Source organism: Cetorhinus maximus, chromosome 1 (assembly GCF_964194155.1).
Source record: "Cetorhinus maximus chromosome 1, sCetMax3.hap1.1, whole genome shotgun sequence".
Classification (NCBI taxonomy): domain Eukaryota; kingdom Metazoa; phylum Chordata; class Chondrichthyes; order Lamniformes; family Cetorhinidae; genus Cetorhinus; species Cetorhinus maximus.
In genome coordinates, this window is record NC_135879.1 from 31,693,877 (window position 1) to 31,711,577 (window position 17,701).

The window sequence follows — 17,701 nt, forward strand, 5'->3', positions numbered from 1 at the left end:
ATTGCCTCACTGCAGTCTGTGTGGTCAACTGGTAGGAAGGCAACTGTGGGTTGCTGACCCAGCCGCACTGAAAGTGGGGTGTTGTAGTAGAGGGCAACTTGCGGATGCTACTGATGCCATGCCTCTGCAGCCCTTGTCCACCTAACTGCTAAAGCTCACAGGTCTGGTGGGGGCTGCCGAAGTAGCCTTGGGGACTAGCAGAAGTGCATCATTTACATAGCACACACAGCTGCCAATGGGTCAGTGGTAGAGGGGCTGAATGTTGAGGATGCTGGATGGGGTGTCAATCAAGTGGCCTGCGTGGTCCTCAATGGTGTCCAGCTCCGTGAGGGCTGTTGGAGCTGCACTTCTCCAGGCAAGTGGGCAGTATTCCCCCAAAACCCTGACTTGTGCCTTGCACATGGTGGACAGGATTTGGAGAGTGATGAGGTCACTTATCAGCCACAGAATTAGCAGCATGCACCTCGTACCTGTATCAGAAGTGCTCACAAACCATCTGCCTTTATACAGGAGAAGACAGTGCACAACAGGTGAGAGGGAGAAGACAGGAGGGAGCACGCCCAACATCCAGCCTCACTATGAGCAGTAGGCAACTGAGCTGGCAGGGAAGGATCATAACCACACACATGCCGGGAGTGAGGTCAGCCTCCTCCAAGCATCCAGTGAGGAAGCATGCTTAATATCTGCAAATTGGGTTCTGAGGGTGAGGCTCTGTGCAATATAGGAGGCAGCCTAGGCAGTCACTCATTCTCTCCTCTTTCCATTTAAGATGGCAGTCGGAGGCCAGACCTCGCACCTGGAGTCAGTCCCAGCCTGCAGGAGGCCTCGGAAGAGGACGACTTTTCACCTGTACAGCCATCACAGCATTCACGTGCACCCTCCACCAGCCTAGAGACACACACTTCGGTGGCTCATAGCTCTAGTTTAGGCTTGGGCTCATACTCTGGTGGTCACCTCAAAGACACATGTTCACAGCAGGAGGTGGTATTGACAGCCAAGATCTCCGGCACTCGGTAGACTGCTGGAGAAAAGGCCCCTGCTGAGTCCAAGTCAGATGATGAGCCTCTGGGAGAGGTCATGGAGATGTTGCTGGAACATCAGTGAGAAGCAGGGGGAATATCAGGCAGAGGTGTCAGGGGCCCTCAGAATGGCACACGAGGTCGAGGGGTCTGTCCGTGTGCTCTCTGATGTAGTGGTTCCCAAGTGAGGGCATCGAGGTCTGCAATGGGGAGGATCGCAGAGGCCACGGAAAATCTGGTCCAGCAGGATGCCCAGTTTCTGCCGGAGATGAGCTCAGACCTGCACGCATTGCTGTAGCCATGGGTGAGCTTCTGCAGTGGTTGCGTGGGGGTGGGGTGAGGGGGGAGAGAGACATGCTACAAAAAGAAACGTAAGAAATATCAAAAGCAACACAAACATTTTTAAAAATCATACTAGGATAAAGAGAGCAGTCAGGAACAATGTGGGCCCCACAAAAACTGATAAGCGATACTGTCAATGAAAATGAGGAAATAGGAGAAAAACTGAATGAATATTTTACATCAGTGTTTACAGTAGAGGGAGAGGTTAGTATTTCAGGCATACCAAGTAAACTAAGACTGAATCACAGACAGAAATGCAACAAGTTTAACATAAACAAAATAACTGGAATAAAGATAATAGCAGTAAAGGCTGACAAATCCCCATGACTAGGTGGTTTCCACACCGGCATGATCAAGGAAGTAAGGCGTGAATATTTCAGGTGCCCTAACTATAACCTTCCTAAGTTCTCTTGATTCAGCAACTGTTTCTTTATATAGGAAAATACTGCACGTCACTGTGCTATTTCAGAAAGGTGATGGAGGAAAACAAGAAAATTATAAATCAGTTAGCCAACATTTGTTTTTGGGAAATTGCTAGTTTAAAAGTAAGTACAGAGTGGCTGAATACCTTGAAATATTTCAGCTGATCAGAGAGCCAGCGTGGATTTTTAAAGGGTAAGTCACGTCTAATGAACCTGACAGAACATTTTGAAGAGGGGATTAAAGTCATGGACAGGGGACTCTCAATGGGTGTTATTTATATAGACTTCCAGAATGAAGTCCCTCAAAACAGCTAAAGGTGAAGTTCATGGAACCAAGGGAAAATTGCTTGAGTGGCAAGACACAAAGAGTAAGGGTAAAAGCAAAATACTGGAAACCTAAAATAATAACAGAAAATAATCGAAATACTCAGCAGGTCTGGCAACATCTGTCCTCGACTTGCTGCAATATTCCACTGAAACTCGATGCAAGCTTGAGAACAGCACCTCATTTTCCGATTAGGCACTTTACAGGCTTCTCGGCTCAACACTGAGTTCAACAATTTCATACCATGAACTCTGTCCCCAATGTTGATTGTTTTTTTTTGCCATGTACAGTCTGAATTTTGGTTTCCCTGAGCAGAATTCTACAGTCGGCGTGTGGGAGCAGGCCCGAGATACCGGCACGTAAAATGACTCGCGATGACATTGGGCATGCACCACAGTGATATCGTGGAAGGCGGCGCTATGAGGACAGAAATGTGTCCACCATTAATTAACAGGCTAGTTAAGGCCCTTGAGGCATCAACTGAAATCGATTTTGCTAAGCCCGTGCAATTTTCAGGGCGTGGCACGGGTGCAACAGGCAGGCGGATAGGCCATATTTTCAAAAACCCCATCCACGGGCAGGATGAGAGGGGTGAGTGGGCTCGCTAATATGAGTTGTTAGTACTTTAGATTATAAATTATTGCTACTTGCTTGTGTGAACAGGGCAACTTTATTTCGCTTCAGAGATGCTTTTACAGAAATAACAGGCTTCAGTTCTGGACTCCGGAGGATTCATAACACTTGGGGCCTTCCACACATCAGACAGCCTTCCCTTACCCTGGGAATGGGGACTGTGATCTCTGCTGGAGGCACCTCCTCAGAGGAAGAGAGGGCCAGAAGGGGGAGGAGGCCAGGTGTCCCTATTCAGCCTCCAGGGGAGCCACCTGTGGGAGGACATGGCAGGCACAAGGGGCGCAGGGCCAACAGGAGTCCAAGGCAGAAGACGCCACAGAAGATGCCACTATCCTGCAGCCAGGGTTTACAGGCGGTGATGCAGCTACCTCAATATGTCCAAGGTGCAATGCTGAAGGAAGCTCTGCCTCTCAAGGGAGAGCGTGACCTCCATCAGTCAGATGATCAGCCCTCAGATCAGCTGCAACTGTGTGGGTGGACACCACATGCCAGTGGCGAAGGTCACGGCGGCCCTCAACTTCTATGCCTCCGGCTCTTTCCAGGGGTGGGTGGATGATCTTTGTGGAGTCTCCCAATCGGCTGTCCATAGTTGTGTCAAGCTGGTGACAGACGTGCATTAACTTTCATTCACTACCGCACGTATGAGGCCATCCAGGCAGAGCTAGCCAGAGGCTTTACAGCGATTGCTGTGTTCCCCCGCGTCCAGGGTGCAATCGACTGCACACATGGCCATCATGGCGCCGGCGGGTGAGCTGGGCGCCTTTGTCAATGGAAAGGGATTCCCCACTCCATGAACGTGCAGATAGTGTGTGACCATAGGATGCAGATTCTGCAAGTCTGTGCAAGGTACCCAGGCAGCTCCCATGATGCTTACATCCTTAGACACTCCCAGGTGCCGAGGCTCTTCAGTGCTCCAGCCCGGCTGGATGGACGGCTGCTGGGCGACAAGGGCTATCCCCTCAAAAGGTGGCTCATGATGCCACTCCGCCATCCAAGAACAGAGGCTGAGGCGGTACAATAGGAGCCATGCCTCCACGAGGGCGGTGGCAGAGAGAACCATCAGTCTTCTCAAGATGCGCTTCCGATGCCTGGACCGTTCAGGCGGCGCACTTCAATACTTCCCAGATTGTGTGTCACTGATAATGTTGCATGCTGCGCTCTCGACAATCTGGCACTGGAAAGGCAGTGGAGTAAGATGATGTTGACACAGCTGCTCTGGCAGCAGACGATGTGCCCAGTAGTGAGTCCAAGGACGAGCATGCTCAGGGGATAGAAGCAGACCTGGGCAACCTCCAGGGAGGCACGGACACCTGGGAGACTTTGATCCAATGCTCCTTCAGCTAGCCTACCAAAGATGAACCACCACCACATGCCAGGGCTGCAGGCTCCATACTCGATAGCTGACAGGTACATTTGCTTGGTGAAAAACACGCATTATGTGCCATTTCAATAAAGCTCAATGACGAACTAGTCACTCATAACATCGTGGGTTACCGTTCACCTGCAGAACTAACGAAGCACTCAGAGGCTTGTTGAAAACAAACACATTTACTGGTGTGGTGCCTGGCATACATAAATCAAATTAAATGTAAAGGTGTTCTCCATCACACCAACTTAAGAACTTAAAAGTGGGGCAAAAGAATAACACCAGTGATAAGCCCGTGTTGTGCCTAAGGTGATTTACGTTTGCATTTACGGGTGCTACGTCTGGGTGCTCCCCCATCGCTGGCACCCAGCATTGGAGACAGCCTGGTCACTCTGCTGTCCTGTTGGCCTTGATGACCTTGGTGGGCATCCTCTGGCCTGTGGAGCCTGTGTTGGTACCATCTGGGAGGGAGCAGCCAGTGGCATGGCTGGCATCTCCCCATTCGCCGCAACCTCACTGGATGCCAGTCAATGGCAGAGGGGCGGAGCTGCTGCTGCCCTCATCCGGAGCGCCCTGAGAGGAGCCCGCAGAGACGACAAGCAGCTCATGCATCAATTTCAGGTCGCTTTCGACTTCCCTGCTCACTGTTGATGGATGGGCACCTAGCTGGGATACTGGGTGCCCAATCCATCTCCCACACTGACAGTGACCACCTGAGGTCATTGCTGGTGTGAGGGCTTGCAGGTCTGAGCGCATCTCTAGGAATCCCTGATTGAGCTCCTGGAGCAGCCTCTCCATGAGAGTCGCCACTCTCTCCATGGAGGAGGCAGTGCACTCAGCCATGAGGGTCACTGCATTGCTCATGCTCCGCATGGACTCCTCCACAACAGAGACCATGGCACGCATTCCCTCATGTATCTCCACCAGATCCTCCTGCACACCCTGCTGGACTTCCAGCATCTGCTGCCTCAGGGACGACTCCAAGGACACTTCATCAGCCACCGACTCCCGGTCCCCAGCAGTCCTCCAACTGCCGGTGCCCTGGGCACTCTCTGCTTCCACCTGCACCTCAAGCGAGTGTGAAGTGCCCTCACTGCTGTGCACTGAGATACTAGCCGACAATCTAATTCCCACCGAGGTTCTGGTATCGGCGCTGGTGCCTGCCTGGCTGAGAGGGTGTGATGCTGGTGCGTTTATATATTCTTGGTCCTCTAGGGTGAGCGGTGGTCCTTCAGGCTCCTAACCTCGAGGGTCTTCTGGTGAGCCTGAAAGGAAGATCAAGGACATGCGATTAGTTGAATTCCTAACACTGTTACTGTGCATGCACGTGGATCAGGGTGCCCTCATCTTTCCATTATCAATGGAGATTCCATGTTGGAGGCTTACATCAATATAGAGACAACAGTGGAATGGTTGCTATGACAGACATTCTGATCTCAGTGCACTGCACTCTTACCTCCCTATGGCACCCCAGCCTCACCGCGGCCGGCTGACCTAGGCGCATGGCGCCTCTCCAGCTTCAGTGCCTCCTGCTCGTATCTGGTCAAGATTAGAAGGTGCGGCGGTCTTCCGCCAGTCCGCCGCCTCTCAGCGTTATTGTGGGCTGTCTTCTCCTGAAAGGAGAGAGGAGCATTGATTAATCCACCCTGTACCTGCATTGACATTGAAGCCTGGCCAACCTCACCTGAGGAAAAACTTGCAGGGTTCAGCTGTTTTGTGACCCTGGAACCGCAAGGCACTCACTCCAAGCAGCCAGGGCTCACTTGCTCGCCCAGATGCTGCCTCATTGACATTTGCCACTCACACTCTAAGAACTCTGAGGTCCAGGGCAGGGACAGGGGTTGCGCACTCCTAGCTGCTGTGCTAAGTGACCCAGTGCAACATGGTATTCACCCTTCCTGATTGCAGGAGGTCATTAAAGCGCATGCAGCCATGTGCGCCTCACCACGTCATGGGAGCTGACCCTGGATGCCACCTCCCCTTAGGCATGTTCGGTGAGAGGTGGGGGGGGGTTCCTCCTCCAGTCCCTTGGGGCAAAGATATCCTGGCGTGCTGCCACCTCCTCCAGGAAGGCAGCAAGATGCTCATCAGAAAACCTTGGGGCTGACTGCCCCGCCGACCTGCCCTGTTCTGCAACGCTACAGTACTGCCAAGTCAATGGCAGCCTTTGCATGGCTGCCTACGCCATCTTTGAATAGACCGCTGGGTCGCCACTGAAACCGGCGGACATTGAGCTCCCGTCCCCACCCGCCCTTTCAACTTGATTTCAGAGACGCGTATTACGCTGGGCAGGCCTTAATTGGCCCACCCGTGTAAAATGGCAGTGCGCAACCGATCGGGGGCGGCGGTTGGGTTCCACTCCCGCCAAGGGAAAAATTCTGCCTCATGTTTTTACTTTCAGAGCTGTTCATTATTCTGCCATGCACATCCACTCTGGAAAAATGCTTTGTTTTTTTTTTACTACAACCATTACCACCCCCCTTGCTTTTTATGCTATGATATATTTGTCATTTAATCTCTCCTACTCTCTACCCTATCCCAGACCTTCCTTTCTGTTCTTTTCAACAGCATTAAACCCATCATACTTGTATCTTCCTTCAGTTCTGAAGAAGTCATATTCAACTTGAAACATCAACTCTGTTTCTGTCTCCACAGATGCTGCCAGGCCTGCTAAGTATTCCCAGCATTTTCTGTTTTTATTCAAGAGTAAGGGTAGGTGTTCTAATTGACAGGATATGATTAGTGGTGTCCTGCAAGGATCTGTATTCGGACCTCAACTATTCAATGTATTTATTAACAACTTAAATGAATGATGATAAAGGAAGTCTCATATCCCAAAGATGACACAAAGATAGGTGGCAATGTAAGCAGTGTAGACGAAAAAATAAAATTACAAAGAGATATTGATAGCTTAAGTGAATAAGCAAAAATGCAGCAAATGGATTTTAATGTAAGCAAGTGTGAGTTCATCCACTTTGGACCTAAACAGGAAGAACAGGATGCCATCTAAATGGTGAAAAGCTAGAAACAGTGGAGGTCCATACAGACTTGGGGCTGGCAGGGGGTTGGTGGGGGGGGGAAGCCCAGGTACATGGTTGATTAAAATATCATGAACAGTTACAGAAAATAATTAAGAAGTTTAATGGAATGGTGGACTAGAATACTAGGGGATAAAAGCTATGCTTTAGCTATACAAAGCCCTGACTTGTCTTTTGAGGAAAGGTTGGACAGGTTAGGCTTGAATCCACTGGAGTTTAGAAAAGTAAGAGGCGACTTGATTGAAACTTTTAAGATCCTGAGGGATCTTGACAGGGTTGATGTATGAGGATGTTTCCTTTTGTGGAAGAATCTAGAACTAGAGGTCTCAGTTTAAAAATAAGGGGTCGCTCATTTAAGACAGGGATTAGGAGAAATTTTTTTCTCAGAGGGTTGAAAATCTTTGGAACTATCCTCCTCGAAAGGTGCTGGAAGCAGGGTCTTTGAATATTTTGTAAGGCAGAGCTAGATGGATTCTTGATTAAAAAGGGGGTGAAAGGTTATCGGCAGTAAATGGTTGTTTTTCAGATTGGAGTAAGGTTTGTAGTGGAGTTCCCCAGAGGTCAATGTTGGGACCTTTGCTCTTTCTGATATATATTAATGACCTAGACTGTGGTGTGCAGGGCGTGATTTCAAAATTTGCAGATGATACGAAGATTGGAAATGTTGTCAACTGTGATGAGGATAGGTTTGAACTTCAAGGACAGAGACATGTTGGTGTTTTGGGCAGACTAGTGGCAGATAAAGTTCAATGCAGAGAAGTGTGAGGTGATCCATTTCGGCAGGAATAATACAATGAGACAGTATAAAATAAAGGGAGAGACTTTAAAGGAGATGCAGGGACAGAGGGACCTTGGTGTATATGTACACAGGTTATTGAAGATGGCAGGGCATATTGAGGCACCAGTTAATAAAGCATATAGTATATTAGGCTTTATTAATAGGGGCATTGAGTACAAGAGTAAGGAGGTCATGTTGAACTTGTATAAGACACGAGTTAGGTCTCATCTGGAGTACTGCATCCAGTTCTGGGAGCCATACTTGAGGAAGGATGTGAAGGCATTGACGAGAATACGGAGGAGATTTACAAGAATGATTCCAGGGATAGAGAACTGCAGCTATGAGCATAGATTGGAGAGGTTGAGACTCTTTTCCTTGGATAAAAGAAGGCTGAGAGGAGACTTGATAGGGGTATTCAAGATCCTGAGGGGTATAGACAGGGTAAATAGTGAGAAACTGTTCCCACTCAAAAGAGCAACAAGTACTAGAAGGCACAGATTCAAAATAATTGGCAAAATGAGTAAATGTGATGTGAGGAAATTTTTTTTCACCCAGAGGGTGTGATTGGAGTCTGGAATGAACTTCCTGAAAGGTGGTAGAGGCAGGTTCGATCGAGGTATTCAAATGGGAGTTGGATTGCTCCTGTAAAGAAATAACGTGCAAGGTTACAGGGATAAGGAAGGGGAGTTGGACTAGGTAGAATGCTCCTTCAGAGAGCCAATGCAGACCCAATGGCCTCCTTCTGTACTATAATGATTCTGTTATTCTGTGGGTTAACAGGAATGTGGGGTTAAGGTTACAATCAGATCAGCCATGATCTTATTGAATGGTGGAGCAGGCTTGAGGGGCCGAGTGGCCTATTCCTGCTCCTAATTTGTATGCTCCTAAACCTGGAGTACATTAAGCAGTTATGGGCAACAGCTTAGAAAGGATTTGTTTGCCTCTGAGGGAGTTCAGCACAGATTTATTAGAATGTTAACTGGATTCCAAGGTTTAAATTATTAGGAAAGATCACACGGAGCATGGTTGTATTCCCTGGAATTTAGCAATGGTTAAGGGGTGATTTGATCAAAGTTTTCAAGATGTCGAGGGGAAATAGATAGGGTAGTCAGAAACTATTTCTGCCGGTTGGGGAGTTCAGGACTAGGGCCATAGTCCAAAAATCAGAACCAGATCTTTCATGAGTGAAACTAGGGAGAACTACTGTCTACAAAGGGTCAATTGTTAATTTCAGATCTAAGATAGTTAGATTTTTGTTACCCAAAGGCATGAAGGGATATGGGCAAAAGCGAGTATTTTGGAGTTAGGTCATAGGTCAGCCATGAACTCACTGAATGCAGAACAGGCTTGAGGAGCTAAATGGCCCACTCCCTGTTCCTATGCTCCTGTACTCATTTTCTTCCATGCCTCCAAGCCACACTGAGTTTCTCAATTAAGTAGAAGACATCTTGTCTCCTGTCCTTCCTCAGCCTTTAAACTGAGACACTTCTAATCCTCCGTGATTTCATTTTCCATCTCAGGTCTCCTTAGCCTTTCTCGTCTGAATTAATTGCCTTCCTTCCCTCCCTAAACATTTCTCTTGAAGAGAAGCTCCTACTCACGCTCACAGCCGTCTCCCACAGCCTCCCATGATCTGGATAACTGACAAAGTCATTTCCTTGTATTTTTCAGCACTAATATACCTCCTTTCAATCCCACTTCCTTCTGCAACTGCTATTATAACTTACCCTATTCCGCACCCCCCTGCCCAAGTAATTTACTATTGCACTTACAAATTCCCATTTACTGAGTGCGTAACCTTCCTTCATCACTTGTTGCTGTTGATTTGCTCAGGCATTCCCTCACTTCCAACCTTTTGTACTCATGTCTCCAGTAAAATATTTAGTCTTCCATCCTCTTTGCTCCCGCTGGTATGACTCCCAGTTTTGTTCCCTCAACTTCAAAGGCACAGCCTTCAGGATATCTGGCATGCAACTGATTTAGCGGTATATTACCAGGTCTGGCTGGATCACAAAGTGCTATCTAACTCCCTCCTCCGCTAAAATCACTCACTACTCCATGATCATCTTGGAGAGCAAAAATAACTCCTGGCTTCTTTGCTCCACAATCAACCATCTCTTTAAACATTTTTTCACCGTCTGGTTCAACTGTGAAGGGCTTGTCAATAAGATTGTTCAGCTACTTCCAACCTTTAATTTCCAACTTAAGTAAACCTTCCGCCCTGCCCTTGTCCTGAACCTGTGTCTCTGTAGTTTCATGCTCATCTCCCCTCTTACCCTATTACAGCTCATCTCTTCCCATGAGACCCCCCTCATGCTTCTCTCAATCCAGCCCTACTAAATGGCTAATCAGCCAACAACTCTTCCTGGGCTCTATGACAGTTGACATTGTAAATTCTTCACTCTTCATGAGTGTAGACAATGCAACTGAATACTTGGTTGGAGAGATGGTGTAGAAGGGAGTGCTTTAGATTCTTGGGGCATTGGGACCTGTACAAGCCAGACAGAAACATAGAAAAATGGAAGCTGGAGTAGGTCATCCAGCTCTTTGAACCTGCTCCGCCATTCAATTTGATAATGTCTGATTCTCTCCCTTATTGCCATACTCCTGCTCTCTCCCCATACCCTTTGACGCCTTTGAAGTCCAGGAATCTATCTATTTCCTTCTTGAATATATTCAGTGACTTGGCCTCCACCGCCCTCAGTGGTAGAGAATTCCACAGGTTCACCACCCTCAATGAATGAAGAAGTTTCTCCTCATCTCAGTCCTAAATGGCCTACCCTGTATCCTGAGATTGTGACCCCTTGTTCTAGACCCCCCCCCAGTCAGAGGAAACATCATCCCTGGATCCAGTCTGTCCAGCCCTGTCAGAATTTTACACGTTTCAATGAGATCCCCTCTCATTCTTCTAAACTCCAGTGAATATAGGCCTAGTCGGCCCAATCTCTCCTCATATGACAATCCTGCCATCCCAGCAATCAGTCTGGTGAACCATTCTATGGCAAGTATGTCCTTTCTTAGGTAAGGAGACCAAACCTGCACATAATACTCCAGATGTGGTCTCATCAAGGCACTGTATAGCTGCAGTAAGACATCCTTGCTCCTGTATTCAAGTCCTCTCACAATGAAGGCCAACATACCATTTGCCTTCGTATGACTCTTCTTCAGAGCTCTGAAGAGTCAGAGTCATACAGACTCGAAACGTTAACTCTGTCTTTCTCTCCACAGATGCTGTCAAACCTAATGAGTTTTTCCAGCACTTTTTGTTTCAGATTTCCAGCATCTGCAGTGTTTTGCCTTTAACATGCCAATTGCCTTCTTAGCTCCTTGTTGCACCTGCATGCTTGCTTTCAATGATTGGTGTACAAGGACAACCAGGTCCCTTTGTATATCAACATTTCCCAATCTATCACCATTTAAATAATACTGTGCCATTCTGTTTTTCCTACCAAAGTGGATAGCTTCACACTTATCCACATTATACTGCACCTGTCAAGTAGTTGCCCACTCACTCAACTTGTCTAAATCACCCTGAAGTTTCTTAACATCCCTCTCACCACTCACATTCCCACCTAGTTTTGTGTTATCAGCTAATTTGGAAGTATTACATTTGGTTCCCTCATCCAAATCATTGACATATTTTGTGAATAGCTGCGGCCCAAGCACTGATCCCTGCAGTACCCCACTAGTCACCGCGTGCCATTCCGAAGACAATCCATTTATTCCTACTCTGTTTCCTGTCTGCTATACAATTCTCAATCCATGTCAATATATTACCTCCAATCCCATGTGCTTTAATTTTACACACTAATCTCTTATGTGGGACTTCATTAAAAGCTTTCTGAAAATCTAAATACACCACATCCACTGGTTCTTCCTTATCTATTCTGCTAGTTAATCGTCAAAAAATTCCAGTAAGTTTGTCAAACATGATTTCCTTTTCATAAATCTATGCTGACTCTGTCTAATCCCGTTGATATTTTCAAAGTGTCCTGTTATCACATCCTTTATAATAGATTCTAGCGTTTTCCCTACCACTCATGTTAGACGAACCAGTGTATAATTCACTGTTTTTTTCCCCTCCCTCCTTTTTTAAATAGTGCGGTTACATTTGCCACCCTCCAATCGGCCAGGACTGTTCCAGAATCTACAGAATTTTGGAAGATGACAACCAACGCATCCACTATTTCCATGGCCACCTCCTTTAGGACCCTGTAGATTATCAGGCCCTGGGGATTTAGCAGCTTTCAATCCCATTAATTGCTGCAGCAGTTTTTTTTAGTAATACTAATTTCTTTCAATACCTCCTCCTCACTAAACCCTCGATTCCCTAGTATTTCTGGGAAGTTATATGTGTCTTCCTCCCTGAAGACAGGATTAAAGTAGCTGTTTAATTGCTCTGCCATTTCCTTGTTCTCTATTATAAATTCTCCCGTTTAGGGCTGTAAGGGACCAACAATTTTCTTCACCAAACCTTTTCTTCTTATATGCTTAAAGAAGCTTTTACAGTCCTCTTTTATGTTCCTTACAAGTTTGCTCTCATACTCTATCTTTCCCCTCTTAATCAATCTTTTGGTCCTCATTTGCTCAATTCTAACCTGCTCTCAATCCTCAAACTTCCTACTTTTTCTAGCAAATTTATATGACTCCTCTTTAATACTATCCTTAATTTCTTTTGTTAGTCTTGGTTGGGCTACGTTTCCTGTTGTGTTTATGCACCAGGAAGGAATATATAACTGTTGCAATGCATACAGTCGTTCCTTAAATATTAGCCATTGCCTATCCATGCCTTTTAATGAAGTTCTCCAATCTATTTTAGCCAACTCATGCCTCATACCTTTGTAGTTTCCTTTGTTTAGAGTTAGGACCATAGTTTTGGATTGGACTACTTCACTTTCTAACCTAAGGAAGAATTCTATCATGTAATGGTCACTATTCCCTAAAGGACCCGGCATGACAAGATTATTAATTAACCCCTTCCCATTACACAAAACCAAATTTAGGATACCCCGTTCCCTAGTTGGTTCCTCGACGTACTGGTCTAAAAACCAACTCATACACACTCCAGGAATTCATCTGCCATAGAATTATTACTAATTTGATTTGCCCAGTCTATGTAAATTAAAGTCACCCATGATTATTGTAGCACCCTTGTTACATGTATCTCTAATTTCCTGTTTAATGCTGTCCCCTACCTTAACACTACTGTTTGGAGGCCCATAGACAACTTGCACTAATGTTTTCTGCCCCTTGTTGATTTTTAGCTCCACCCAGACTAATTCTACATGTAAATTTTCTGAGCCAATATTTTCTCTCTGTTTTAACCCCTTGTTCACAGTGAGAAAATTCTCCAGAATCTTAACGAACTCCAGAGCAATTGGGCGACTGGAGAAGATTCAGAAGCCTGTTAGAAAGTTAGCACTGGATGGTTCACAGAAGAGAAGCCCTTGGGTCCCCCCTCAAATAATCTAATTTCCTGGCTAAATGCTTACCCTCATGATTACGCCAAAGAGTGTAGTATTAGAATGCAGTGAATGAAGATCCCAGCGCCTGAGCTGAAAGCAGCATATCCAAGCACCTGGCCAAAGCAATGTTATAACAGTCAGTCATGTTGGGCGCGGGGAGGAAAGAATACCTTGATACGTGCCCTGCACGGACCATCATTTCAGGGGCAACTACTTTCCAACACAGGAACAATGCCCTTGAACTCGTATTCACTGGTGACTCATTGACAGAAAGAGCACCTTTGGGGACTAATGTTTACTCTTGTCTGTTTCTCACTGATACTGCAGAGGGGAGACCATCACAAAGATGGAGCCTGGATTTATGGCTGCCTGCATTATCGTTTACAGGCAGGAGAAAAGAAGATTGCGACGGAGGTGCCTAGCTCACCAAAGGCAGGAACAAAACCCTCAATACCAAGGGCCAGCAGGGCCCCCTGTGGACGTATAGGATGAAGTTCACAGAAACGTCGTGCAGTTTGCAAGACCCAGAGTGTACAGAACTTGCATGTCTTGTCTGCAGATGAGCCAGAGCCAGGGTCACTGATGCCTCCGCATGTCCAGGGATCTGATAACTCACATTTGTCACGTTCTCCAGGTATTGGCACCACGGGGACTGGGAGGGCATCCACTGCCGGTGGCCATGACAGTAATGGCCGCACTCAACTTCTATGCCAGTGGCTCCTTCCAGGGCTCCACTGGAGACCTCTGCGGTCTTCGGAGACCTGTGTGTGTCTACGCACAAATGCATTGATGAGGCCACAATTACACCAACTCGACAGAGATCAAGCAAGCCATGACGCCAGAGCACTGGGCTTTGCTGAGATTTCCACATTACCACAGGTGCAGGGTGACATCAGCTACGCTCATGTGGCTATAAAGGCTCCCTGGCAATAAGCGCTCCAATACATAAGCTGGAAAGGCTACCACTTGCTTAATGTACAGCTGGTCTGTGACCATAAGAAATTTATCATGCAGGTTTTTGCCAGATAGCTAGGAAGCATCAATGACCTATACATCTGAGTAGATCACAGATGCCAGATATCTTTGAGGGACCACACAGATTCCAGGGCTGGATCCTCGGTGACAAAGGGTACCTGCAAAGGATGTGGCTGATGACGCCCATGCAGCAGCCTCAGACTCCTGCAGAGAGAAGGTAGAACAAGACTCATGCGCTACCCAAGCACTGGTGGAGCACACCAAAGGCATCCTAAAGGTGCAATTCCGACACCTGGACAGATCTGGCGGAGCACTCCAGTACAGTATCCAGAGGATCTCAGATCGTTGTGGCTTGCTGTGCACTGCACAACCTGGTGCTGCAAAGGGGGGAGGGCTTGCCAAATGACGAGCTGAAGGAGCTGCACATCTCCTCTGATGAGTAGGACCTTGAAGGGCATGAGTTTGAGGAACTCAAGGATGCAGGGGAAGAGGCCACAGCACAGGACAGACAAGGCAAGCGTGCACGTAAGGCCCTCATTGCCACCAGATTCCACCAGGAGAATGACAAATTGCAGTGAGTACCCTCTTGGACAAGTTCCCTCCATCATGGGCCAGCATGAACATCAGCGTTACTATTCCTCTCATTTCACCCATGCACTTCAATATGAGAGCGAATAGTTACACATCTGGCTCACGTCGTCCTGATCCTCTGAAGGATGATGAAGCCTCGGGAGCACATGTCCTTGCTGAGAAGAGGTGCCAACTAGAAGAGGGTGTCCCGGCATCAGACGCCAGGAGGTGCTGCCTCTTCAAGAATTTCTCCGGCATCGTAGTCGCAAAGGCACCCTCCAAGAAGCAGGAGTTGTTGCACGATTCTAAGTGGGCTTGTAGCTGAATGTCTTCAATCTGACAAGGCTGCTCAAGGAGATGGTGAATCAGATAATCCACACTTTGGACAAGGCAGTCGATGACATTCCGCTGCTGTGAGTCAATTTAGAGATGACCCAGTCTTCTGTGGTGCAATTTTCCAAATTACACGGGCATCCAGCACTCTCAGTTAGGGATCCTGGGCTGCATTTATCCTCACCTTAATATGGATGCGGACTACTGAGCATGACAACGTCAAACAGTTGCCTGCCAGACATTAAAATTCCTCCTCTTTAACACAGACATTGTGCCCTCATAGCCAGCCCTGGCCCTTGCAAAGTCCAAAATGCTCAGACACCATGAAGCCCTCAAGGGCACGTGTCATTGCTAAAGAGCACACTTCAGCTTCAGTACATCCTCGCTCCTTTACCATTGTTCCCCTCCACATTGTCTAAAGCAATGACATGCGCTTCCAAAGCACGCTCAAAGGCTCTATTGCCCTTCAAAAATCACCATTTGGAATTAGCATCAGTGACCTCGGGTGCACAAGGGCCTCTGGTTGACTCCTTGAGAAGGGGCAGCTGGAGTGAGATCAAGGTACAGGACTAAAGTCTCCATGATGGCCACCACCCTATCAGTGTTGACCTCAGTATGTTGGTATGCTGGTGCTATCACCTCAGACTGAAGGTAGGTGGACTCCTCCATTGTCCGTTGCAATCCAAGGAATGCAGCTGACATCCCTTCCTTAAGTTCCTGTGATTGTCACTGCAGTTCTACCAAGTGATTTAGGACTGAGTCCGGAGGCTCATCATTAGACTTGGGCTCAGCAAAATCATTGCCTATAGCAGTCCACTGAGCGCTGGCGACTTCAATGTCCCTGCCTCCATCAGTTTTGGACCAGATTGTGTGCTGACCCCGAGGCTGCTCGAGAACTAAGTCCCACCAAGGTGTGTCTCTGCGTTGGTGGAAGGTGTGGGTGAGCGCTGTGACGGATCTTCTGCTGTGGCGTCCTCTGGTTCCTCATCCAAGGTGTCATTGGGGGCTGGAGCAGAGCGCCTGGCTTGTGGATGCCGTTGGGAGCTTTCCAGAGGTGCCTATGAGAGAAAGGAGAGATAATTAGTGCATGGCAGGCAACTCTAAAACAGGACAAAGCACTCAGTATGGTTGTCTGAGGGATGAGCTGGTGCAGGATCCTCACTTTGGTGTGTGCTGCTTACCTCACTGTCAGCGCAGGTACGGTCTATGTCCTCTCTGGCCAGCTCTATGGCTCGATTTTCGAACTGAGAGAGGATCTTGATTTCCAGCACGTCAACCCCATTCTGGACATTTCCCTGTGACTGTGCACGGATTTGTCCTGCATCAGGACAGATGAAGAGAGTGTGAGCAAGACACATACCAGGGCAGACGACAAGGATGCCTGGCATGTGTGGGTGGGAGCGGAGCCATGAACGGGATGAAGACGCAAGCTGCAGAGGAGATGAGGCCAGATGGAGATGTGATGGTATGTATGAGAGAGAGAGTGAGTGGTGATGTGTTTTGAGCTGGCAGTGATTGAGATGCCAGTGAGAGCGTGATGGGCTTGGGAGTGTGTTAGCTGACAGTGATGCGATGGTTATCTTACCTTGGTGGCATGGATGAGATCATTCATCCTCTTCCTGCAGAGTGGCTGACCTCTTCAGTACTGTGTTGACACTGACCACCTCTGCCACCTCCCAAGCTAGATTGGCCACCCTGCTGGACATCCTGCAGCCAGAGCAGGGTGGAAGACATTGCCATTCAGGGCCATGTCTTCAGTGGAGCAGTCCTGGGTTGCCAACATTGAGAAGGCTGTGTGCAGCTGCACTTTAAATATGGCGCCCGGAATGAGGAAGCGGTGAGCCAACGGCGGGGCCGGCTGATCAGAGGCTGTCCACCAGTGATCCGCCGTGTCTCCCGTGCATGCATAATTCATGTAGCAGGGAGTGGACTATACGGCGCAAAAATCTGCCATTTTTCAAGCCTGCTCCCACACTTAAGTGCAATGGGGGGGCGAAATCGTGCCCTGGGACTTGGACAATTTTACTGCTGCTGCTTCAATTTTGCCAGAGTCAAACTGTTTAAGGGGGCTGAAGTCAGATAAAAGAGTCTCTGGGAATCCATGCCTTCAAGACTGTTGTGAAGCTAGCTGAGCAGGTTCTGCAGGGGTGTTCCATTCTGGTAATGACCGTCTCCAGGGACCTCAGATGGAATAATGCTGTTGGTGAACATGACTTGAGGGCCAAGTCGATTGAGTGTATGTACCAGAGGCCGAGTTAGAGAACTTTGGAATTACATGTGCTGTCACAAGTCTGTGGGAAGTGATGTGTGTGCTTGTGGTTGTCTAAGACATGTCTTTGTTGTATTTGCTATTTGAAGTGAAATTTCACAATTATTTGAAGTACAACTTGCCTGTTGATTCACGTTTAATTTGCATTAGTTCTGATTCATGTCAA

General features: G+C 47.6%; 1 protein-coding gene across 4 annotated transcripts in view; it reads right to left on the reverse strand.

Annotated features, from left to right (window-relative positions):
- LOC144682278 (ADP/ATP translocase 4-like) overlaps positions 1 to 17,701 on the reverse strand; it is a 98,457-nt gene that overhangs the window by 32,852 nt on the left and 47,904 nt on the right. Inside the window, exon 4 of one of the 4 annotated variants that reach the window (XM_078544923.1) lies at positions 17,114 to 17,124. The exons of the other annotated variants lie outside the window; for them this stretch is intronic. Coding sequence (XP_078401049.1) covers positions 17,114 to 17,124 — 11 coding nt within the window. The remainder of the gene's footprint in view (positions 1 to 17,113; positions 17,125 to 17,701) is intronic. 4 annotated transcript variants of the gene reach the window in all.